Source organism: Macadamia integrifolia, chromosome 5 (assembly GCF_013358625.1).
Source record: "Macadamia integrifolia cultivar HAES 741 chromosome 5, SCU_Mint_v3, whole genome shotgun sequence".
Lineage (NCBI taxonomy): Eukaryota > Viridiplantae > Streptophyta > Magnoliopsida > Proteales > Proteaceae > Macadamia > Macadamia integrifolia.
In genome coordinates, this window is record NC_056561.1 from 3,890,982 (window position 1) to 3,914,762 (window position 23,781).

The following is a 23,781-nucleotide window of genomic DNA, read 5'->3' on the forward strand; positions in this document are numbered from 1 at the left end:
CCCCCCCCCCCCCACACCCTGTTTTCCTTTTTCTCTATCTCTCTCTCTCCTCAAATAGTTTTCCCTTATTTCATTCCTTTGGTGTAAATGCTTTGTATAGATCTCAACTTTTCCTTGTGTGATACTGGTTTCTAATGTTATCTGAACTGTGGTTGTAGACCACACCCGAATGAATGTTCAGGAAGTGATTTAGATGGAGATATATACTTCGTAAGTTGGGACCCTGCACTTATTCCACCTCGTCAAATCCAACCCATGGAGTATGTCCCAGCAAAAACTATTTCAATGGACCACGATGTTACAATTGAGGTACTAACCTTGCACATTATGAAACATGATGATATATTCTCAAACTTTGTAGTATTTCTCCATATAGATTCTGGTTCCCGCCTTCTTTTTTATTTAGTACTTGCCATGAAGTTGTCCTTGTATTGATCATTTTGAGACAATTGGATAATGAAGAATGTTCCTTTGAACTTCTTATGGTCTTATATCAATTTATTATGTCCCCTTCCCCTCACTCAGTTGAGTTGGGGGTCTTTGCTCCAATATATATATATATATATATTGATTTATTATGTCAATGCTACTGCATTGTCCCAGTGCTATAGTTTATGCTTGTGCAGAGTATCAAATGACTAGGGATTTGATTTTTAAATAGCAACCTGTACATATGGCTCCCTTGAGAATTGGATAATGCCTTGGAGATTTGGATCTCCATCAAATCAGTTTCATCAAATGCATAGTTTATTTTATCAAAGTTTTTTCATCAATCCTGTATACCTTATTTCTTCATAATTACTTTCTGTTTCTTCCTCACTTTTGATAATGTTTCTTTAGCTTTCTCTCTCGACCTAGATCAACTGAAGCTATGTGAGCTCCCATACTAGAATCTGATATATACTGCAGTTACAGTCAGGGTTTAGAAGCCAGAAATCAGCTGATCCGATCTGATTTGTCATACCTGGTCCTATTACTATGTTCTTTAAGAATTCCCTTGATAGTACTAGATACTATTTGTTGCAAAAGAAAAAAAATATTGGTGAAATTGCTTACTGCGAAATGTATCTTGATATGTATACTACATTCCCATGGTTTGATGTTAAAACTTGCATCTAAGCTATGTTCTTTTTACAAGACCTATCTCAAGGTTTGTTTCTAATTGTCAGTGCATTTAGTTTATAAATCTAAGATCAATGGTCTTAAGATTCTTTCGCTAATTCTTCATCATGATATTGAACTGAAAATCCCTTGGTGGTTTGCCTTTTTTTCTTCATGTTACAGCAAGTTGAGGAGTACTTCACAAACTACATAGTGAATGAAAGCCTTGGAATCATTGCAAATGCTCACACAGTATTTGCTGACAAGGAAGTAGATGGGGCAGAAAGCGATAAATGTATAAAGCTGGCAAGGCTTTTCTCAATTGCTGTTGATTTCCCAAAGACTGGTGTACCAGCTGAAATTCCAGATCATCTACATGTCAGGGAATATCCAGATTTCATGGGAAAGCCTGACAAGCCAACTTATGAATCTCAGAGAGTGATTGGAATACTGTACAGAGATATAAAAGACAAATCATCACACACATCCTTCACAAAATTTACTCTGGAGGTGGCAATTAGATCTTATGACCCTGACATGGAGTTTGGTGGCTTTGGGGATTACATTGATGATGCTTATTATTACAAGGGCGAGTATGATTCAAAGTTGGGAAACTTGATGGATTATTATGGGATCAAAACAGAGGCAGAGATCCTCAGTGGGAGTATCATGAAGTTGGCAAAATCATTCACAAAGAAACGGGATGCAGAGGCAATCGGATTGGCAGTTAGGTCTTTAAAGAAGGAGGCAAGGAAATGGTTTGATGATGGACTTGGGTCAGGCTCACCACCGGAGAAGGCATATGCTAAGGCATCAGCTTGGTATCATGTAACTTATCATCCTGATTACTGGGGATTTTACAACGAGGGAATGAAACGGGATCATTACCTGAGTTTTCCATGGTGTGTCTATGATAAGTTGATCAAGATCAAGAAGGACAAAAGCAGTATCACAAGGTCACTACAGGGTTTGAGGCTTGGTTGAAAACCATGGTACCCTTCATTAAATTTTTAATGTTGCTTATTATTCTGTATGGTTGGATTGGTAGAAACCATTTAAGAGTGTAAATAGGTAGAGGGCTTGAGTGAACTATGCTGAATGTGATGTAAATAGGAAGAATATTGTCTTTTAGTTGCTGATAATGCTATAAATATATGAATCCATAGTTTGCACCATGTGCATGGTTTCCTTTTCCTTTTCCTTTTTTTTTCTATCTGATCCCTCTCTACTGAAGTCTGAGAAGAAGGCTCTTATTTCAAGTGTGGCAATCACCTTCTATTTTATTTGGTTTCTTTGAAACCTATGTATTTTTTTACGAGGGATGCAGAGGATTTAGGAGCAAGTATGATTAGAAAGTAGAAATCTGAATGAACTCTTGCCAACATAGCCCACCAAAGGGCAACAGATATCAGTTGTCTATTCCTTTTAACAATACCAACATATTCAAAAGATTCCATTAGTTCTGAAATATCATAAAGCAGAGTATAATTCTCCCATGGCCGCCACTTAGTTGTTCCTTGCATTATTATTTTTTTCGTTAATGAGGAACCCTTGAACTTGTTCGGTTTGACGATTCAGTCCGAAGGGTAAACTCTGGTTACATGCAGCGACACCCAACCCGTATAACAGATCAGTCATAGAAAAACTCGAACTAAAGACATCTGTTAATACACATCGCTTTTTGGTCTAATGGAGCTACACCATGGAGTGTTATTCCTTGTATTAACAAATTTACCAACTCTTGAGAGTCTAATCCATCCTTCTGATTATATACGATACCCCATGAACATATGTTTTTATTCTCTTAATTTAATCTTATTTTCATTTAGAAAAAAGAAAAAGAAAAATGCTATATTCGCTGAAGATGCTTTTGCCTAGGGGTGCAAGTTTGGCCCTGACGACCCAGACCCTCCTTTGGCCCGCCCTGATCCCGAACATGTACTGACCTGAAAATTTTGGCCCTGAGGACCGGCCCGACCTTGAAATTTTTTACCCTGAGTCAAAGTCAGGGCAGGTAAGGGTTGATGTCTTTGGCCCTCCCAGGCCGCCCTAAACCCGGCCTTGATTTTTTTACCCTGACTTTTGGCCCTGATTGGCCCTATTCGGCTCTGATTTTTGCCCCTGATGTTGACCTTAGTTGTGACCTTGATTTTAACCTAATTTTATATATTACTTCACATTGAGTCATTGACACCTCAAAACTCCTAATATATCTTCTCACAATCTCACCAATCTCTCTTACCTTTTTTTTACCAATAAACAATATCTCTTTTCCTTTTTCTACCAAAAAAATAAAAAATAAAATAAAATATATTCTAGTAATTATTATTAATAAAATGAAAAATAATTAATATATATTTTTAAATTACCATCTTAAATCAATATGTAATTGTTGATATGAATATTTATTATCGACTTTTATTAGCAATATATATATATATATATATATAGATATTGTTCCTTGAACTTGAAGTTTTTTCTTTACTCTCATCAATTCGAGGTTAAGTTTTTTTGCAGTTTGCTTTATTAGGATGATCTCTTTGTTTATCATGACAAATAATTGAAATTTTTTAGATTATTTACTTTCTTAAGATGACTCTTTGTTTATTATAATAGTTAGAGTTATTTGTATTATTTGAATTATATATATATATATATATATATTGTTCCTTGAACTTGAAGTTTTTTCTTTACTCTCATCAAGTCGAGGTTAAGTTTTCTTGCGGTTTGTTTTATTAGGATGATCACTTTGTTTATCATGACAAATAATTGAAATTTTTTAGATTATTTACTTTATTAAGATTACTCTTTGTTTATTATAATAGTTAGAGTTATTTGTATTATTTGAATGTTTGCTTTAGGATGTTCTCTTCATAATAGGTAATTTGTAACTTTGTGTTTTTTATTTCCTCTTTATTATGAATACTTTTTATTTTTAAGCTATTTCATATTTTGTAGGGTCAGGGTCAGGGTCAGGGTATACCCGGCCCTTGATGGCAAACTAGGGTCAGGGTCAATCAGGGCCATCCTAGCCCTTGATGGCAAACGAGGGTTAGGGTCAGGGTCAAGGTCATCCCGGCCCGACCCTAAAAATCAAGGCCAATTAGGACGGGTAAAGGTTGGGCTGAACCCTGAAGGATAGGGCCTGGGTTGAAGTTTTGCGACCCTGAGTCAGGATCAGGGGGGATTTGAGCCCAATTAAGGAGATTAAGAGTTGGGCTAGGGTTTTAAGAAGCCCAGCCTAACCCAGCCCTGTTGCACCCCTACTTTTGCCAACTGATAACTTTCCCTTGCCCAAAAGAAAAATGAGAGTATCGATACCACCAAGTCTTTTCCAATCCTTATGGTCAAGGTCAAGGTCAATGGGCTCCACCCAAACCATATGTTTAGGTCCAATATCCAATCCACACCTTTTGCTTGTTCGCCAAGGTTCCATCTATCACTGGTCTTCCATTTTCCAATGTGAACTTCAGATAAAAATAATAATAAATAATAAAACTTAAATCTATCATTTATGTTTATGATGCCATTAGTTTTCGTGCAAAAATGGACTTTGTTCAAGAACAAAGTGGCTATGTCAAAATAAAGGGTGGTGAAATGACTGCCCCGTTCCTCATGAAATGCCTTATTTTCTTTCTAATTGATGTTCTTGCATCATGTGTGCATTTACAATGTGCAAGCAATGCTTTTAAACAAAAAAATTGAAAACTCTTCTCCTTTTATGAATGGTGATGATTATTGAACATATTAAAGTTGTTTTTGGAGTTGCTCTGATCAATGACAAGTTTCGTGAAAATCATTTTTTATGAATCTATGTAATCAACCCATTAAGTTGAGATAAGAGTATAAGACCAAGTTTGTTATTATTGTTTTACCAAAAAAAAAAAAAAATTAGTTATTGTTGCTGTTGTAATTATCAAGAGATGTAAAAGTAAAATTACCACCAATAGAAGAAAGGAATCTAAAAAGAAACTTAGGAAAAAAAAAAAAAACAGATAAAAAAGAAGAACAAGCATACAAAGTGTAATTATACAATATGTCATTTTGACCTCATCAGATGAGCCGTGGTCGTCTGATATACAGACCCCTGAATTGATCGTCAACTTTCTAAGGAGATGATGATCTAGGTACGATAATCAAGAATTCAAGATCATCGCTCATTTTGATCGTAACCAGATTTAGTGTGGATTTAAATTTTCTTCGATGGAATGCGACACATGCAAGGAACCCAAGTTAGATGGACCCACCAAGTCATTCCTCCGACCAAGAGAGACCACTTTGATTGACTTTAAACAGAAAATAGAACAAAAAAGAAAAAGACAAGAACTCTGTACGGAAAATGAAATTGATAAATGGACCCACATCATCAAAAGATTCTGATCTAGCAGTTTTCCATGAGAACATGGGCTCGGGGCTGTTCAGCTACTCTGCTATGAGGTCTAATATAAAATTAGGAACAGAGGAATATATATATAGTAAGACCAGAAGCGATTGAGGGTGTTGTTCGAGAGTAGTAATCATGGATTATATGACCCTACGTTTTTTAGTTCTACTTCCTAGCTATACAACTAACTATTTCTTATCTTGAAAGCACCTCTCAGTTTTCTGTGATTGGAAGAAAATTCTTAGCTTTGGATAATTAGGTCTCTGGGGTGAGTTGATTTTCTCATCTCTGTGTAATTTTTTTTTTCTTACGAAATGGGTTGGGTATGAAGGTTCTTATGTTTCTTTGGTTTCTGATTTCTGTTCCTGTTTCATCTTGTGATCTTTTTCGGTATTTCTTTCTTTTTCTTGTACCCTTTACTTCTGTCCCCTTGAATTTTGTATCAGATGATCAAGTATGAAGAAATATACATTCTATTTGCAATGTTATGTTGTGATTCCTTCTTTCTTTATTGGTAATCGTTCTTCATTTTTATTGAATCTCATATATGTATTCTGGTATTAAACCACATGAAGTTCCAGTTTGGATTTCTTGTAGAATATGGGGAAGACGATTCAGCTCTCTGGGTTCCCTACTGATGTTACTGCAGAAGCAGTTAAAGAATTTCTGGAACGTTACACTGGCAATGGAACTATTTATGCTCTGAAAATAAAGATCCAGAATCCAAAATCAGTTAGTCGGACTTCTGCTTTTGCTACTGTACAATTTGCATCTGCTGAAAGTGCTGAAATGATAACCTACTTGGTTAATCGGCCTCTGCAACTGTATTATGGAACTAATTGTTTGAAGGTTAAGGATATGAAACGTGATATAGAACCCAAACCAAGGTCCTCAACTCTCACTTTGGAGAATACGACACTACATTTTGGCTGTCAGGTTTCTGGTGATCAATTCTCTGTTTTCTGGTCAGGGCAGAATGTTAAGGTGAACTTTGGTTTTAAGCTTCGGAAGATATACTTCTTCTTGTCTTATGGCGGAGTAGAGTATAAGCTTCAACTCTCTTATGAGGATATCTGGCAAATCCAGCTTCGTCATCCACATAGTCAAAATAGTTACAAGTATCTGCTAATTCAGGCATGCTCCCTCTGAAGTAGTTTCTATATTGCTGCTTATTTCTTTTTAATCATGATTTTTTCTGTTGCATGTAGTGAAGATGTCATTGTTCCTGTAATGGTTGAATCCTGTTATATTTCTATATATAAAATGCATAATAATCCAAGGTCTGAGACATATCATAATTCAAGGTCTTGTAAGATAACACAGATGAACTGGTCTGAGTTTCAAATACAAATTCTATTGCTTGTAATTTACCATTTTTACTGCAAAGTAATGTAGTCCTACAATAATGTCACGGGTTTTAACATTCGTAATCTTTCACAAAGCTTTTGAGGGAAGATAGCTGACATAACTTCTTCAACCTTTAGGTGCTTGGAGTTCCTCTTATCTATGAGAAAACTGTACGCTCTTCGGGGCTTTCATATGAAGATCCTGTTTTAAATTATTGTATGGATGATTCAAATGATCAGTGGGATAGAGCAACCGATTTCACTCCCTCATGTTGTATTGGGCAATCTTCTGCCATGTGCTTGGAACTTTCATGCAGCTGTTCGCTTCTGGATTTCAAAGAATATTTTGACCACTATAAAGAAGATGAAGGTCAGTTCATTTTGAAGAGTGGATCAGCTTTCTCCCGTAATTTGGATCTAGTCCCCATTGTTGGCCCTCCTGATGTTCCTGAGTTGCAGGGATTTCCATATGACATTCTCTTTAAGGTGTGTTCCTTGGTTCAGAATGGGTGCCTTGCTGGGCCAACACTTGATGCCAATTTTTTTAAGTTGGTTCATCCTGCACACAATCCAGTTAAGTACATAGAGCATGCCTTGGAGAAGTTATATCATCTAAAAGAGTGCTGCTATGAACCTGTCCAGTGGCTCCATGAGCAATATGGAAGATACCGTAAATCCAATCGTCTACCTAATTCTCCTTCTATTTTCTTAGATACCGGCTTGGTATATGTCCGTAGGGTTCTAATAACCCCTAGTAAAGTGTACTTTTGTGGTCCAGAGTTTAATGTTTCAAATCGTGTGCTACGCAACTTCCATAACTACATTGATAATTTTATTCGTGTATCTTTTGTTGACGAGGATTTTGATAAACTGCATTCAAAAGATTTATCTCCATGTACCAAGGAAGAAAGACATACTGGAATTTATAGAAGGATACTTTCTACTTTAAGAAATGGCTTAATTATTGGAGAAAAGACATTTGATTTTCTTGCCTTCTCATCAAGTCAGTTGCGTGAAAATTCTGCATGGATGTTTGCAAAAACAGATGATGGGCTTACAGCAGCAAGGATAAGAGATTGGATGGGTGATTTTCGTGCAATAAGAAATGTGGCAAAGTATGCTGCTAGATTGGGTCAATCTTTCGGTTCTTCCACAGAAACTCTTAACGTTCGTAAGGATGAAGTTGAGAGTATCCCTGACATTGAGCTGGAAAGAGGACAGATGAAATATGTTTTCTCGGATGGGATTGGAAAAATTTCTGCTGATTTTGCTAGGAGAGTTGCAATAAAATGTGGCTTAAAAAGTTCTATTCCTTCTGCCTTTCAAATAAGATATGGTGGCTACAAGGGTGTTGTGGCTGTTGATCCTACATCAACAATGAAATTATCCTTGAGGAAGAGTATGTGTAAGTATGAATCGCAAAACACAAAACTTGATGTTCTGGCATGGAGCAAATATCAGCCTTGCTTCCTCAATCGTCAGGTTATCACTCTTTTGTCAACACTTGGTGTGAAAGATCATGTTTTTCAAGAGAAGCAAAATCAGGCTGTAGATGAACTAGATGCTATTCTAACTGATTCATTGAGGGCACAGGAAGCACTTGAGCTGATGTCTCCAGGTGAAAACAGTAATGTTCTGAAGGAAATGTTGATGTGTGGTTATGAGCCTCATGCTGAACCATTCCTTTCGCTGATGCTACAAACATTTCGGGCAGCAAAGCTGAATGAACTACGGACAAAGTCAAGGATATTTGTTCCAGATGGAAGATCATTAATGGGATGTCTGGATGAAACTCGAACCTTGGAATATGGGCAAGTATTTGTCCAAGTTTCTGGCATTGGCCACATGTTTGGTGGAAATGAATCAGACCAGAAAAAAAGAATTGTTAAGGGAAATGTAGTCGTTGCTAAAAACCCATGCTTGCATCCTGGCGACGTGCGTGTTTTGCAAGCCATTGATGTCCCAGCATTGAACCATATGGTTGATTGCATTGTTTTCCCACAAAAAGGAGAAAGGTGAGACATTTTACATGCCTTTTTCTTGTAGTGTAGTTTAACTACTCAGTCTGCGATATTTTTGTGACCTCAATTAATGATCTAAGTTTTGACTGAACGTCAAACAGATGCTTATGCAGACATAGGTTATAGTATCCAGGATGTGACTTTACCTTGTAACTTGGGTTTATAAAAGAACTGAAACACATGGAGGATCATTTGAATGCTTATATAGCAGAAGGTTGTAGTCAATTGCTTTCACAACAAAAAAAGGTTGAGGGCCCCTGCGCCCTCCCTTTTTCTTTCTTTCTTTCTCTCTCTCTCTCCTTTTCCTTTATTTCATCCTTTGGTGTAATTGCTTTGTGTAGATCTCAACTTTTACCTGTGTGAAACTGGTTTCTAATGCTATCTGACCTATGGTTGTAGACCACACCCGAATGAATGTTCAGGAAGTGATTTAGATGGAGATCTATACTTTGTTAGTTGGGACCCTGCACTTATTCCACCTCGTCAAATCCAACCCATGGAGTATGTCCCGGCAGAAACTATTTCCTTGGACCACGATGTTACAATTGAGGTACTAGTCTTGCATATTGTGATGCTTGATGTAATTCTGGTTCCCACTAACTCGTTTATTTAGTGCTTACCATGAAGTTGTCCTTGTATTGATTATTTTGAGACAATTAGATAATGAAGAATGTTCCTTGGAATTTATTATGGTATTATATTGATTTATTAAGTAAATGCTATCCCATCGTCCAATGCTAAAGTTGTGCATGTGCATGGTATCAAATGACTAGCGATTTGATTTCTATCTCGAAACTTGTACACATGTTTCCCATGAGGATTGCCTAATGCCTTGGAGATTTGGATCTCCATTTGAATGCGTAGTTTACTTTCTGTTTCTTCCTTTCACTTTTGATAATGATTCTGGAGCATATTCTCTTTTGATTTTTCAACTGAAGCTTTCTGAGCTTCCATACTAGAATCTGATACATACAGAAGTTCTAGTACTATGTTCTCTAAGCATTAAGGAAAACAAAATTGGTGAGCTTGCTTACAGGAAAAGGAAACAAAATTGGTGAACTTTCTAACTGGAAAAGGTATATGCTTGATATGTGTTAGGAAGTGTATTGTTTACAATATGTATCCAACACATCCCCATGGTTTAATGTTAAAACTTGCATCTAGGCCATGTTTTTTAGACAAGCCTATCTCAGGGTGTGCTTCTATTTATCAGTTGCATTCATCTTGTACTTCTAAGATCGATAGTCTGAGATTCTTGCACTAATTCTTCATCGTGATGTTGAACTAAAAATCCCTTGGTGGCATGCCTTTTTTTTTTCCTCTTCTTCTTACAGCAAGTTGAGGAGTACTTCACAAACTTCATAGTGAATGAAAGCCTTGGAATAATTTCAAATGCTCACACAGTATTGGCTGACAAGGAACCTGACAAGGCAGAAAGCAATAAATGTATAGAGCTTGCGAGGCTTTTCTCAATTGCTGTTGATTTTCCAAAGACTGGTGTACCAGCTGAAATCCCACATCGTCTACGTGTCAAGGAATATCCAGATTTCATGGAAAAGGATGATGACAAGTCAACCTACGAATCACAGGGAGTGATTGGAAAACTGTACAGAGATATAAAAAACAAAGTACCACACACATCCTTTACAGAATTTACTGAGGAGGTTGCAAGGAAATCTTATGACCCTGACATGGAGTTTGATGGCTTTGAGGATTACATTGATGATGCTTATTATTACAAAGGTGAGTACGATTTTAAGTTGGGAAACCTAATGGATTATTATGGGATCAAAACCGAGGCAATGATCCTCAGTGGGAGTATGATGAAGATGGCAAAATCATTCACAAAGAAATGGGACGCGGAGGAGGCAATGGGATTGGAAGTTAGGTCTTTAAAGAAAGAGGCAAGGAGATGGTTCGATGATGGACTTGGGCCAGGCTCACCAACCGACAAGGCATATGCTAAGGCATCAGCTTGGTATCATGTAACATATCATCCTGATTACTGGGGCTGTTACAATGACGGAATGAAACGGGACCATTACCTTAGTTTTCCATGGTGTGTCTATGATAAGCTGATAAAGATCAAGAAGATAAAGATCAAGGACAAAAGCAGTATCACAAGTTCACTGGAACACTACTTTGCAGATGGTTTGAGGCATAGTTGAAAAGCATGGTACCCTTAATTTAAATTTCTGATGTCTGCTTATTTTTCTGTATCTTTGGATTGGTAGAAACCATTTATGTGTGTAAATAGGTAAAGGGCTTGATTGAACTATGCCGAATGTGATGTAAATAGGAAAGCTTCACCCTAACTATTGAAGATTGCATTTCTACTTTCTAGTTGTTGATACTATGAATATTTGATTCGACAGTTTGCACCATTTGGATGGTGTTCGAATTATATAGTACAAACCACCAAGGAGTGGATAACAGGCTACGATGTCTTGCACGTCAAGGATAGAGCCTTCCATATATGCATATGTATAAATCATTTTATTTTGTGATTTTAATATTAATGATATTCTCAATGGTTAGTTATCCATTGATTTCAATATTATTCTAAATCCTCTAAGATGTATCAGAGTGGCACACTGGACTAGAGATCTCGAATTTGTTTCCATCACTTGAGGAAGTTAAGGTATTCAGATACTGGCATTGTCTTGATGGATCATAAATGGACTTTAGATGCAATCTTGAATTGAATATTATCTAGGGTTCTGACCAAAAAATAAATAAGTCAATATTACATGTAGAAATGAATTGGAAAATTAACCAGTTAGGTGGACCTAAAAAGACCAGATGATAACCCATTTCTCCCTATTTCTCCATAAGGGTCAGTGAATAAAGTATGGATAGGTAAACGTGCAGTGACAATTTCGCATGACACACACATAAGCATATCATGGTTTCTTATTCTTAACTATGTAAACATCGTGATTCAATTCAATTCTAAGACTTATTCACTTTTTACACATGCCAACATAGAAACTTTAAATTATTCTGAAAAGTTCAAATATTCTTAGAAGAACATATACACAATTGGAGAATTGAGGAAAAAGAAACAAACAAGATGGACTATATGATTGAAATGGGTTATTAAATTTTACATGTGGTCTATCTAAGTTGTTCATTACCTTTCCACGTACTAAAATTATTAGCAGAAGTTATTAACCACCATGTCATAGTGTTGCAACTTCGATTCCCTGATTTGATTCATTAAGGCTACGTTTGGTTGTCATTCAGTTTCAGAAACGATGTTTCGTGTCAAAAATATAATTTTTAGTTTCTGTGTCAAAATATTGTTTAATAATATATATATATATTTGATGAACATGTTTAAGGAAAAATTACCTTTTTTTTTTGGAATGAAACCGAAATGATGGAAACAAGGTTTAGTCGTTCCATCATTTTGTATTTTTAATGCTTTTTTCCCTTTTTGTTCTAAAAAATCGAAAAACACTAAGTTGACAACCAAACGTTTTATTCCATTTTTTTGTTCCTATAAAATGAAAATATTTTTCTGAATAACTATCAAACACAACCTAATTAGATCCGATACTTGTGACCTTGTGATTGTTATATCATCAAAGAAAGTGTTTTGTAATTCTACCCCTAAAAAAAATAAAAAAATAAAAGAGTGTTCTGCAATCTAATCAATTGAACCTTCTTATGGTGCAGAAAAAAGGCGGGGAGTTATTTAAGACATTTCAGTGAAATGTGAGAGGTTGTGTAAACGTTTATCCAATGACTGTAGAGCATACACCATGAGGGGGTGCATCCGTGCATGGTAAAATGGAGATCCATCAAGCATTCTTCAATATCAAGATTCGTTACAAAGGTCTCCATCCTTTACCAAAAAAAAAAGCCTCCACCCCACGGCCGTACCGTTAGTCCCATTATCCATTCCACGCCTTTCGCGAAGGCTCCATCTCTACATTCTTATTGGTTGGTTCAAAAAGCTTTTCTGCATTTGTGCTTTTTTTTTTTTTTTTTTCAATAGACCTGCATTTGTGCTGACATGGAGGAAAAACGTGTGAACTTGGATTTATTTATTGAAAAAAAAAAAAAAAACCCTTCATGGTCCCACTAGATTGTACATTTGAAGTGCACACATCATTCATTAACAAACAGATTGATCAGATTTAGTTTGGTTTGATGGAACGCGACACATGCAGTAAGGGCAAGTTAAATAGACCCCACTGACGCGCCATGTCATTCCTAGACGAAAGGAGAGGACTTGGTTGACTTAAAATAAAATTAATAAATGAGTTATATTAACCTCGTTTTAAAATGAAAATTCCACGTGTCGTTTAATTGAGCATCCTATTAAGTATAATGGGCCCCACATCATCAAAAGATTCTGATCCAACGGTTTTCCATTGGAACAGTTCAAGTAACTAAAAGTCTCAGGTCTAATTTAAAATGGGAAACAACTTTCCTTTTTCCACACCGACTTTGAAGGTTTCCTTTGAGAGCAGCGATCATGGATACTGTGATGATCTCCTTCGTTTACTAGTACTACTTCCCTGCTTTACAACTTACTATTTCTTACCTTGAAAGCAGATCTAAGCTTTGTGTGATTTGAAGAAACTTAAACAAAGATTTGGACATCTGAGGTGAGTTGAATCACTTTCTTTTGGTTTATCTTGTGATCTTTGTTAGTGTTTCCTTCCTTTTTTGTCTTCCTGAATTTTGTATGAGATGATCAACAATGGCTTAATGTACATTCTATTTGGAATTTTATTTTGTGATTCCTTCTTTCTTTTTTGGTATCTTTAATGGCTATAACTGTAAGAGTTGTCGAGGTAGAGTGTCCAGGTCATGACATTTTGAAGTTTCTATCTCTACACATATTTTCTTCATATATGTGTTGCTTAATGATTTGCAGTTTGTTTTAGTTGTAGAATGAGGAAGACGATTCAGCTCTCTGGGTTCCCTCATACTGTTACTGCAGAAGCAATTAAGGGATTTCTGGAGGGTCACACTGGAAATGGAACTGTTTATGCACTGAAAATCAAACTCCAGAAACGAAAACCTCGTAGACGGGCGCTTGCTTTTGCTAGTGTGCAATTTACAACTGCTACAAGTGCTGAAATTATAACCAACTTGGTCAATGGGCCCCTGCGCCTGCGTTATGGTACTTTTTATTTGAAGGTTTGGGTTATGGATCGCGATATAGTACCAAAGCCAAGGCCATCGATTTTCAATTTGGAGCATACGAAACTGCATTTTGGTTGTCAGGTTTCAGATGACCAATTCTTTGTTCTCTGGTCAGGGCAGAATGTTATGGTAAACTTTGGTTTTGAATTGCGGAAGATATACTTCTTCTTGTCTTATGGCGGAGTAGAATATAAGCTTGAACTCTCTTATGAGGACATTTGGAAAATCCAGCTTCGTCGTCCAGATGGTCAAAATAGATACAAGTTTCTCTTAATTCAGGTATGATCCCTTGGAAGTAGTTTCTTTATTGCTGTCTATTTACATTTGGTCTTGATTTTGTCTATGGCATGGATTGAACATGTCGTTGTTCTTGTAATGGTTGTAATCCTGTCATATTTCTAAATATGAATGTGTAATAGTCCTCTTGCCTAAGTAAATTTGGATGTGATCTTACCTTTGCAATTGGAATTCTGTGTGCCTGATTTCAGACACCATAAATTTTCTGATCGTTAGTACAAAAATTTATAGGTATACCGTAATTCCGACATTTATAGTTAATTTATGTGGATATTGTAGTCATGTCTGCGATCAACAAGAAATTGTAAACCCCCATCTACAATGATTTGGCTAAGGCTGCCTGATTGGTCTCGTTGGTAACCCACAATTCATTCCCTCAAAGACTGGTAAGGCTGAATTAACCATGCAGCAGGCTGCACAAAAGCTCCCTTTGCATCTGTGATGCAACAGTACAGCTCTCCATTCTGGATTCTATCATTCTGAGATGCTATCCATCTGATCTGCATCTGCTTTGTTTTCTGATAATATAATATCTTATACTTTTTTTATCATATGTTGGTTTCTTGTATTAGGCCATTACTAGCATAATTATATCATATTGCATTGATATGACATCTATGTTGCATATAAATATAATCATATAAAATCATCATTACAATATTACATATAGTCACTAATGCACACCTAGAGCACCTATGCGCCTACCTTGTTGCCTTAGTGCCCCCCCCAACGCCTTGGGTTGCCTAGTCGCCTTGACAACTATGATTCCTACCATTTTTAAATTGTGATTTATACATTAATTTTATGTGGTGCTGGATTGGACACAAGCTTACTTATATTGTATGTTTGCAACTGATTTGAATTCAATAGTGTACTACCTCATTTGTTCAAGCTCTCAACTCCAAATTCTGCTGCTTGCTATTTGCTATTTTTACTATAAAGTTACATAGTCCAACAGTAGTCAACTACTTTGAACATTAGAAATCTTTCACAATACTAGTGAGTGAAGACAGCTGACGTAAAACTTTTAGGTACTTGGTGTTCCTATGATCTATGAGAAAGCTGTACGCTCTTCAGAGCTTTCATATGAAGATCCTATTTTAAACTATTTTATGGATGCTTCAAATGATCAGTGGGATAGAGCAACGGATTTCACTCCCTCATGTTGTATTGGGCAATCTTCTGCCATGTGCTTGGAACTTTCATACAACTGTGAACTTCTGGATTTCAAAGAACATTTTATCTACTATGAAGAAGATGAAGGTCAGTTCATTTTGAAGAGTGGATCAGCTTTCTCCCGCAATTTGGATCTAGTCCCCATTGTTGGCCCTCCTGATATCCCTGAGTTGGAGAGATTTCCATATAAAATTCTCTTTAAGGTGTGTTCCTTGGTTCAGAATGGGTGCCTTGCGGGGCCAACACTTGATGCCAATTTTTTCAAGTTGGTTCATCCTGCCCACAATCCAGTTAAGTACATAGAGCATGCCTTGGAGGAGCTGTATCATTTAAAAGAATGCTGCTATGAACCTGTCAAGTGGCTCCTTAAGCAATATGGAAGCTACCGTAAATCCAATCGTCTGCCTAAGTCTCCTTCTATTTCCAGAGGTACCGGCTTGGTATATGTCCGCAGGGTTCAAATAACCCCTAGTAAAGTGTACTTCTGTGGTCCGGAGATTAATGTTTCCAATCGTGTGCTACGCAACTTCTCTAAATACATTGATAATTTTATTCGTGTATCTTTTGTTGATGAGGATTCAGATAAATTGTATTCAACAGATTTATCTCCACGTACACCTTCTGCCGTTGAAGAAAGACGTACTGGAATTTATAAAAGAATATTTTCTACTTTAAGAGATGGCTTAGTTATTGGAGAAAAGAGATTTGATTTTCTTGCCTTCTCATCAAGTCAGTTGCGTGATAATTCTGCATGGATGTTTGCGGAAACGGATGATGGGCTTACAGCTGCAACGATAAGAGATTGGATGGGTGATTTTCGTGGAATAAGAAATGTGGCAAAGTATGCTGCTAGATTGGGTCAATCTTTCAGTTCTTCCACAGCTACTCTTGATGTTTCCAATCGTGAATTTGAAAATATATGTGACATAGAATTGGTAAGAGGTCAGGTGAAATATGTTTTCTCAGATGGGATTGGCAAAATTTCTGCTGATTTTGCTAGGCAAGTTGCAGAAAAATGTGGCTTAAAAAGCTCTACTCCATCTGCCTTTCAAATAAGATATGGTGGCTACAAGGGTGTTGTGGCTGTAGATCCTACATCAACAATGAAATTATCCTTAAGGAAGAGCATGTGTAAATATGAATCACAGAATACAAAACTAGATGTTCTGGCATGGAGCAAGTATCAGCCTTGCTTCCTCAATCGTCAGATAATCACTCTTTTGTCAACACTTGGTGTGAAAGACCATATTTTTCAAGAGAAGCAAAAGCAGGTTGTAGACAAACTGGATGTTATTCTAACTGATCCATTGAGGGCACTGGAAGCACTTGAGCTGATGTCTCCAGGTGAAAACAGTAATGTTCTCAAGGAAATGTTGATATGTGGTTATGAGCCTCATTCTGAACCATTCCTTTTGATGATGCTACAAACATTCCGGGCAGCAAAGCTGCAAGAACTGCGGATGAAGACTAGGATATTTGTTTCAAATGGAAGATCATTAATGGGATGTCTGGACGAAACTGGAACTTTGGAATATGGGCAAGTATTTGTCCAAGTTTCTAGCATTGGGCACATGATTCGTGGAAATGAATCACACCAGAAAAAAATTATTAAGGAAAACGTAACTGTTGCTAAAAACCCATGCTTGCATCCTGGTGATGTGCGTGTTTTGCAAGCCATTGATGTCCCAGCATTGAACCATATGGTTGATTGCATTGTTTTCCCACAAAAAGGTGCAAGGTGAGAAATTTAACATGGCTTTTTATTGTATATTTCTAATAAAGTTGAGTCTGCAATATTTTTGTGATCTAAATTCTGGATCTAAGTTTGACTTGCATTAAACAGATGCTTTTGCAAACATAGGTTATACCATCCAGGATACACTCTACCTGAATTTTATCTTTACATCAAGGGTTGAGCCCCCCTCTCTCTCTCTCTCTCTTCTTAAAGCTTTGGTTTTATTTTAGAACTGAAACACATGGATGCTTTGAATTCTAATATAGCAGAAGCTCCTTCTCAACTGCTTTCACAACAGAAATGGTTGTAGCCCCCCCTCCTCTGTTTTTCTCTCTCTCTCTCTCTCAAATAGTTTGCTATTATTTCATTCCTTTTGTGTTAATGCTCTGTATAGATCTCAACTTTTCCTCGTGTGAAACTGGTTTCTAATGTAATGTGAATTGTGGTTGTAGACCACACCCGAATGAATGTTCAGGAAGTGATTTAGATGGAGATACATACTTTGTAAGCTGGGACCCTGCACTTATTCCACCTCGTCAAATCCAACCAATGGAGTATGTCCCAGCAGAAACTATTTCCCTGGACCACGACGTTACAATTGAGGTACTAGTCTTGCACATTATGATGCACTCTGAAACTTTTTATACTTCTCCATATAGATTCTGGTTCCCACTAACTTCTTAATTTAGTGCTTGCCATGAAGTTGTCCTTGTATTGATCATTTTGATACAATTGGATAATGAAGAATGGTCCTTGAACTTCTTATGGTATTATAATGATTTATTATGTAAATTCTAAGTGGGCGAGCTTGTGGCACAACGGTGAAGTTGCACTATTACAACATGTTGGTCACAGATTCAAAACTTGGAAATAGCCTCTCCTGTGAAGCGGGGATAAGGCTGCGTACATATGCCCCTCCTAGACCCTACAGTAGCGGGAGCCTCGTGCACTGGGTTATTCTTTTATTATGTAAATTCTACCGCATAGTCCAATTCTAAAGTCTATGCATGTGCATGGTATCAAATGACTAGCGATTTGATTTTTACATAGCAACCTGCAGACATGGTTCCCTTGAGGATTGCCTAAGGGGGTGTTTGGTTTGGCAAATCAAATGGTGTATGTATCGGATATGAATGTCAATCTTTTGATAGATATTCTTCTGAATTATGTTTCTTTTTGAAAAATCGTTTGGTTGCCTTAAGGCTAGTGCATGTTTCTCGCGGGTTAAGATATTGGCTTCCGTAGAGAATATCTTTCCACTTTCTTCTTTTATACTAGGTGATAAAAAGGTTGCTCAAATCTGAGTTTAAGTGTTGAGGTAAACTCAGATTTGGAACACATCCTTTGTAATATGGTCATTCATGAGAAGTAGGATACTCACTTATGAGGGTCATCCTAGTGGAACCAAACAACTCCAAAAATTAAGAATTATCATTCTAAAGAATGTCATCCCAAAGATTTACCGAACCAAACACCCCCTAATGCCTTCAAGATTTGGATCTCCATCAAATGTGTAGTTTATTTTATCACAATCTTTTCATTAATTTTATTTCTTCATATTTACTTTCTATTTACGTGTACTCGTGTAGTGTATGACAATGTAATATAACAATGATAATTTTATGTAAGTATGCTTTTATGCAGCATAGAAGTTGTATCAATGCAATGATATACTTATGCTAATAATGACCTAATATGAGAAAACCAACATATAATAAATAAATTATTCATCAAACAACAAAGAAATAAAACTTAAATCAACATAAACTCGCGAAGTGTCAATCAGGCATGCTATCTCCTTGGACCCAAGAAAGTTCTTGGACACATTGGTAACCATGGGAGAAAACAAAATTGGTGAACTTGGTTACTTGGAAAGGTATTTGCTTGATATGTATCCAGCCATCCCCATTGTTTGATGTTAAAACTTGTATCTAGGCCATGTTTTTTTACTAGCCTATCTCAAGGTGTGCTTCTAATCGTCGGTTGCATTCATTTTGTACTTCTAAGATCAATGGTCTTAGATTCTTGCACTAATTCTTCATCATGATGTTGAACTGAAAATCCCTTGGTGGCATGGCTTTTTTCTTCTTTTAATTACAGCAAGTTGAGGAGTACTTCACGAACTACATAGTGAATGAAAGCCTTGGAATGATTGCAAATGCTCACACAGTATTAGCTGACAAGGAACCAGAAAAGGCAGAAAGCAATAAATGTATAGAGCTTGCAAGGCTTTTCTCAATTGCTGTTGATTTCCCAAAGACTGGTGTACCTGCTGAAATTCCAAGTCATCTACACGTCAGGGAATATCCAGATTTCATGGAAAAGCTTGACAAGCCAACCTATGAATCACGAGGAGTGATTGGAAAACTGTAGAGAGAGATAAAAAACAAAGCATCTCACACAACCTTCGCAAAATTTACTAAGGAGGTGGCAAGGAAATCTTATGACCGTGACATGGAGGTTGATGGCTTTGAGGATTACATCGATGATGCTTATTATTACAAAGGTGAGTATGATTCTAAGTCGGGAAACCTGATGAGTTATTATGGGATCAAAACTGAGGCACAGATCCTCAGTGAGTGTATCACGAAGACAGAAAAGTCATTCTCCAAGAAATGGGATAGGGATGCAATTGGATTGGAAGTCAAGTCTTTAAAGAAGAAGGCAAGGAGATGGTTTGATGTGGGACTGGGGTCAGGCTCAGCACCCGACAAGGTATATGCTAAGGCATCAGCTTGGTATCATGTAACATATCATCCTGATTACTGGGGATGTTATAATGAGGGAATGAATCGGGACCATTACCTAAGTTTTCCATGGTGCATCTATGATAAGCTGGTAAAGATCAAGAAGGACAAAAGCAGTATCAGAAGGTCACTTCATTTATCATCACTGGAACGCCAATTCGCAGATGGTTTGACGCTTGGTTGAATAGCATGGTACCCTTTAAATTTTTATGTTTCTTATTTTTCTGTATGTTTGGATTGCAAGAAACGATTTAGTTGTGTAAGTAGGTAAGGCTTGACTGAACTATATGCTTAATGTATGATGTAAATAGGAAGATTAGTGTTGCACCATTTAGGTGATTTGGATCCACAGTTTGCACCATTTGAATGATTTGATTCCACAGTTTGCACCATTTGGATGTTGTCTTTTTCCTTATATGTATATATGCACAGGCCTTTGCCAAACATATATATATATATACACGCAGGCCATATTGAGTGTTTTTTTTTTTTTTTTTTTTTGGACAGTATTTTCAGGACCTATGGCTACCTCTTCCTTGTGGAAGGATTAGCTCTGACCATTGGATGGATGGGATATTTTGTAGATTGGCCAGATGTCAAATTTAGTTACCCAGTGTAATCATGTGGATCATCATGTATAGGACTCTTTCCCTTGTTTCAACTGGCCCAATTTTTCTGAAGGTGTTGACTTTTCAACCAGTATGTTACTAATATTCTAACATGTGAGATTGGATTGAAATAACATAGGTGGTGTTTTTGTTATTCATTATACTGGCTGTCTTCTTTATGAACTTTTGATGCCATCAAGAAGCCAATATTATCAATTTCAGCTTGAACTGGTGGGACTGCCCGAAAACAGACCGGTTCAGCTGGACCAAAGCAAACCATTATCAGTCTGGCTATGGGTTGTTCTTTTTGAAACCAATATAAATTGAATCAACCAAAAGCGATACAAAACCAATAAAACAGCGAGAACAGAAAAATTTTCCCCAGATAATGTATATATATATATATTAAACTGAATGGAATCGATGTTGAGATCAAATTGATAAGAACCCGATAAAAGGAAACCGAAACCAAGTCTTCTCTTAGTGGACCGACCATCTTAGTTTGACCCTGTCCAGCCTGAAAACTGGTTCAGTCCGACTGAAACTGGACCGAAGATTGACTGTTGTTCTCTCCTGAGGGATTAAGTGTGGGTGGGTCTTCTTGATTTGTTGCTTCACTTTGTGAGTGTTTCCCCCCCTTTCAATAAATAAAAAACAAATCTTTCTTTAATATAATTATCAAATTTATTAAGAAACTGGGGCTGTCTATATTATGAAACTAATCTTCCTCCTATATCCTTCCAAATTTTATAAGAATAGCATGGTCAAATGACCTTTTAGGGCTGTGTTAGAAAGATAATATATATATATATATATATATATTTTAAATATTAGTGGCATTCCAAAAAAAATTGCTTAGTGGGACTTGATAAAATCCATGACTACAACAAATGATGATTACTTCTCCCTCACTCTCAAAATTGCTAGCTGAGTTGATTTCTTCTAAAAATTTCTCAAAGACCCTGATCAAAAAATTCATCTATGTTCCTTGATCATTTCCTTTGTGATCAGCTCCTGTGCTCTAGCATTCAAGGACTCCCCCACTCTAGTCTTTGAACAATTGAATTAAGAATTTGAGATGCATATGCCTCCCCCACTTAAACTGAAGCACTTAATGGATCCCCCCTTTGTTCCATCCAAAAATGGTTCTTGTCTGCCACTTGTATTCTAAAGGAAGAATGGAGAGGAAAAGAAGAGTGCACACTGGAGAGAGGCTTTGGAAAAAGAAGGATAGAGAAACAATCTCCTATAATTCAAAACAAAGGGAAACCATGAAATGGGCAGTGACATTGGTGTACTAATCCAGTGCATGTCTTTATTTGCTAAAAGGGATTGTTATCTTTATTAAAAAAAGAAAAAGAACAAAGAAGATAAAGATGTAAAGAAAGAAGAGGATCAATCCATTGCTTGGCGCTTGAGAACCACAAATAATTGAGTTGATCTCTTGAAGATACCATCTAAGAACTGGGGAAACTCCTGTAATTTTTGGAAGACCCGTTCATAGAGTTCATCTATGATCTCACTTCCAAAGCGTTGCTTGATCATTTCCTCTGTAACAGCTCTTGCATGCTTCGTAACGGCCTGTACATCGGTCGCTGCAACATCTCGTGTTCGTGTCACCAGTTCAAATCTCTCGACACTGAAACATCTGTTTCTTTCAAGCAACTCCTCAACCTCCCGGCGAAATGGACTATAGACAGGGAAATTGAAGGAATCCACTTTAGCTTCACTCACTAGTCCCTGCAAAATTTTCATTAAACATGACTAATATAAGCATTTTGCATGAAAGGGTAGATTGTTGGGATTCCACGAGAAAGCAATATAATCTCATATTAGATGTGAATGTGAATGGATAGTTGGGTACCCTTTTCCTTAATGGTTGGCTTTTAAGGATACGTTTTATCCAAGTCTTGACGAGTGATATTTGTTTTAACTTGATTGTGAAATAACCTTACCATTTTAGCCATATCCATGAGGCAATACCCAAGAACATCAAGAGTTGCACCAATGGCTTGGAAACGAGATGACCCATCTGGAATACCTGTCATGATAAGTACCATCAACCCTCCACACACAAGCTCTTCAGCCCTGAAATTCAAGAAGGATTCAAAGTCTTTAGAGAATTGAGATGCATAAGCTTCCACAACTTCCTTTGAGGAGGTTGGATAACTGATCTTCCCTTTGTTATATGCAGGAGAGTTCTTGTCTGTAATCTCTTTTGGTAGTTTAGAGAGATAATGGAGAGCAAAAGAAGAGTGAACAAAGTGAAGAGAAGCTTTTGGAAATAAACGGATGTAGAAAGAACCCGGAACGCCGGCGGCGAAGTATTGTCGGTCTGGTGGGAGAGAAGTGAAGAGAGTATTGAAATCATTGGCTGTGTGGTCATTGAAGAAGACATGGAATTCAGGAAGGTTTGAACTTAGGCCTTCAGAATGGTACTTGAGTACTGTGGCTTCCATTATGTCATTCATGGAAGTAAAAGTATTGGGTCCAACTGAACAGCCCAAATCTGCAATGCAAAATGTATTTGAAATAGGAGAGAGGTGTTTGATGTCAAGATTCTCTGCAATTGCTTCATTGATCATCTCTTTTATATTGTCCAAAGCCACTCTCTGCAAATAACAAACACAAGTTTTCTCATCATCACTTAATCATAATCATATATAAGAAGAGGGTGAATTATGCAAGTAATTAATAGTGTAACTATTGCTTAAATCAGTACCTGACAGTAGGAGTTCTTAGTGTAGCTGTAAGGGCCATCTCCTCCTTTCATTGGTAAAGCTTTGGATGATATGATTTCTTCTTCTCCCATCTCTCCCATCTCTCTCTCTCTCTCTTTCTCTCTCTCAAACAAAGACAATTTAAAGTCTTATAGTTGGAAATCCACAAACTATGTTGGTTCTCATGTAGGATGCGCCTGAGACCTGAGTAGTAGAAGGTAGTAAGAAACTATTAATTAAGTTCAATTTCCAATAGTGGAAGGCTTCAAGTTTCAAAGAAAAGAAAAAGGGGAAGGAAAATTTTATCCATAAAATAACGTCACATTCTCTGCGTGATTCAGCTGCCTCCCACTGACATTAACGCAGGAAGACTGGGAATATAACCTTCAACTGTAACTGCAGAAGTTACAGTTGATTTGTAGTGATTAACTGATTAGAAAGAAGAGATTAGAAAAAGAATAGATTTTTGAGAGTTATCACGTA

The 23,781-nt window shown here is 36.9% G+C and overlaps 5 protein-coding genes across 9 annotated transcripts in view; 4 read left to right on the top strand and 1 right to left on the bottom strand.

Annotated features, from left to right (window-relative positions):
• Nucleotides 1–2,276, top strand: part of LOC122079799 (probable RNA-dependent RNA polymerase 1) — a 7,055-nt gene extending 4,779 nt beyond the window's left edge. For both annotated transcript variants that reach the window (XM_042646524.1, XM_042646523.1), the window contains exons 4-5: nucleotides 159–309; nucleotides 1,285–2,276. In XM_042646524.1, coding sequence (XP_042502458.1) covers nucleotides 159–309; nucleotides 1,285–2,085 — 952 coding nt within the window. In that variant the 3' untranslated portion in view covers nucleotides 2,086–2,276. The remainder of the gene's footprint in view (nucleotides 1–158; nucleotides 310–1,284) is intronic.
• A 3,280-nt stretch (nucleotides 2,277–5,556) lies between these two features.
• Nucleotides 5,557–11,236, top strand: LOC122080020 (probable RNA-dependent RNA polymerase 1). 4 transcript variants are annotated; one of them, XM_042646875.1, is made up of 5 exons: nucleotides 5,557–5,753; nucleotides 6,061–6,619; nucleotides 6,970–8,846; nucleotides 9,252–9,402; nucleotides 10,187–11,236. In XM_042646875.1, the coding sequence occupies exons 2-5, from the start codon at nucleotides 6,086–6,088 to the stop codon at nucleotides 11,018–11,020; spliced, it is 3,396 nt and encodes a 1,131-aa protein (XP_042502809.1). In that variant the 5' UTR covers nucleotides 5,557–5,753; nucleotides 6,061–6,085; the 3' UTR covers nucleotides 11,021–11,236. The 4 variants fall into 4 exon arrangements, with proteins under 4 accessions (XP_042502809.1, XP_042502808.1, XP_042502810.1 ...); XM_042646874.1 differs by having other exon boundaries at nucleotides 6,067–6,619; XM_042646876.1 differs by having other exon boundaries at nucleotides 6,083–6,619.
• A 2,059-nt stretch (nucleotides 11,237–13,295) lies between these two features.
• LOC122079766 (RNA-dependent RNA polymerase 1-like) lies at nucleotides 13,296–20,317 on the top strand. Its single transcript, XM_042646476.1, has 5 exons — nucleotides 13,296–13,471; nucleotides 13,754–14,294; nucleotides 15,344–17,226; nucleotides 17,676–17,826; nucleotides 19,324–20,317. The coding sequence occupies exons 2-5, from the start codon at nucleotides 13,761–13,763 to the stop codon at nucleotides 19,594–19,596; spliced, it is 2,841 nt and encodes a 946-aa protein (XP_042502410.1). The 5' UTR covers nucleotides 13,296–13,471; nucleotides 13,754–13,760; the 3' UTR covers nucleotides 19,597–20,317.
• LOC122079846 (probable RNA-dependent RNA polymerase 1) lies at nucleotides 19,678–20,154 on the top strand. Its single transcript, XM_042646598.1, has one exon. The coding sequence runs from the start codon at nucleotides 19,678–19,680 to the stop codon at nucleotides 20,152–20,154; it is 477 nt and encodes a 158-aa protein (XP_042502532.1).
• Nucleotides 20,318–21,793: 1,476 nt separating the features above from the next.
• LOC122079017 (loganic acid O-methyltransferase-like) lies at nucleotides 21,794–23,575 on the bottom strand. Its single transcript, XM_042645232.1, has 3 exons — nucleotides 23,301–23,575; nucleotides 22,534–23,190; nucleotides 21,794–22,318 (listed from the first exon to the last, which is right to left on the bottom strand). Exons 1-3 carry the CDS (start codon nucleotides 23,397–23,399, stop codon nucleotides 21,974–21,976), a joined length of 1,101 nt encoding a protein of 366 aa, XP_042501166.1. The 5' UTR covers nucleotides 23,400–23,575; the 3' UTR covers nucleotides 21,794–21,973.
• Between the last annotated feature and the right edge of the window lie 206 nt (nucleotides 23,576–23,781).

What these genes read in the sequence shown, in the direction of transcription:
- LOC122079766 (XM_042646476.1), top strand. Translation starts at nt 13,761, where the DNA reads ATGAGGAAGACGATTCAGCTCTCTGGGTTCCCTCATACTGTTACTGCA. An exon ending in ACAAGTTTCTCTTAATTCAG is followed by an intron (nt 14,295 to 15,343) that starts GTATGATCCCTT and finishes TAAAACTTTTAG; the next exon opens with GTACTTGGTGTTCCTATGAT. An exon ending in TTCCCACAAAAAGGTGCAAG is followed by an intron (nt 17,227 to 17,675) that starts GTGAGAAATTTA and finishes TTGTGGTTGTAG; the next exon opens with ACCACACCCGAATGAATGTT.
- LOC122079846 (XM_042646598.1), top strand. Translation starts at nt 19,678, where the DNA reads ATGGAGGTTGATGGCTTTGAGGATTACATCGATGATGCTTATTATTAC.
- LOC122079017 (XM_042645232.1), bottom strand. Translation starts at nt 23,399, where the DNA reads ATGGGAGAGATGGGAGAAGAAGAAATCATATCATCCAAAGCTTTACCA. An exon ending in CTAAGAACTCCTACTGTCAG is followed by an intron (nt 23,191 to 23,300) that starts GTACTGATTTAA and finishes TGTTATTTGCAG; the next exon opens with AGAGTGGCTTTGGACAATAT. An exon ending in TCATGGATATGGCTAAAATG is followed by an intron (nt 22,319 to 22,533) that starts GTAAGGTTATTT and finishes AAAATTTTGCAG; the next exon opens with GGACTAGTGAGTGAAGCTAA.
- LOC122080020 (XM_042646875.1), top strand. Translation starts at nt 6,086, where the DNA reads ATGGGGAAGACGATTCAGCTCTCTGGGTTCCCTACTGATGTTACTGCA. An exon ending in ACAAGTATCTGCTAATTCAG is followed by an intron (nt 6,620 to 6,969) that starts GCATGCTCCCTC and finishes TTCAACCTTTAG; the next exon opens with GTGCTTGGAGTTCCTCTTAT. An exon ending in ACCACGATGTTACAATTGAG is followed by an intron (nt 9,403 to 10,186) that starts GTACTAGTCTTG and finishes TTCTTCTTACAG; the next exon opens with CAAGTTGAGGAGTACTTCAC.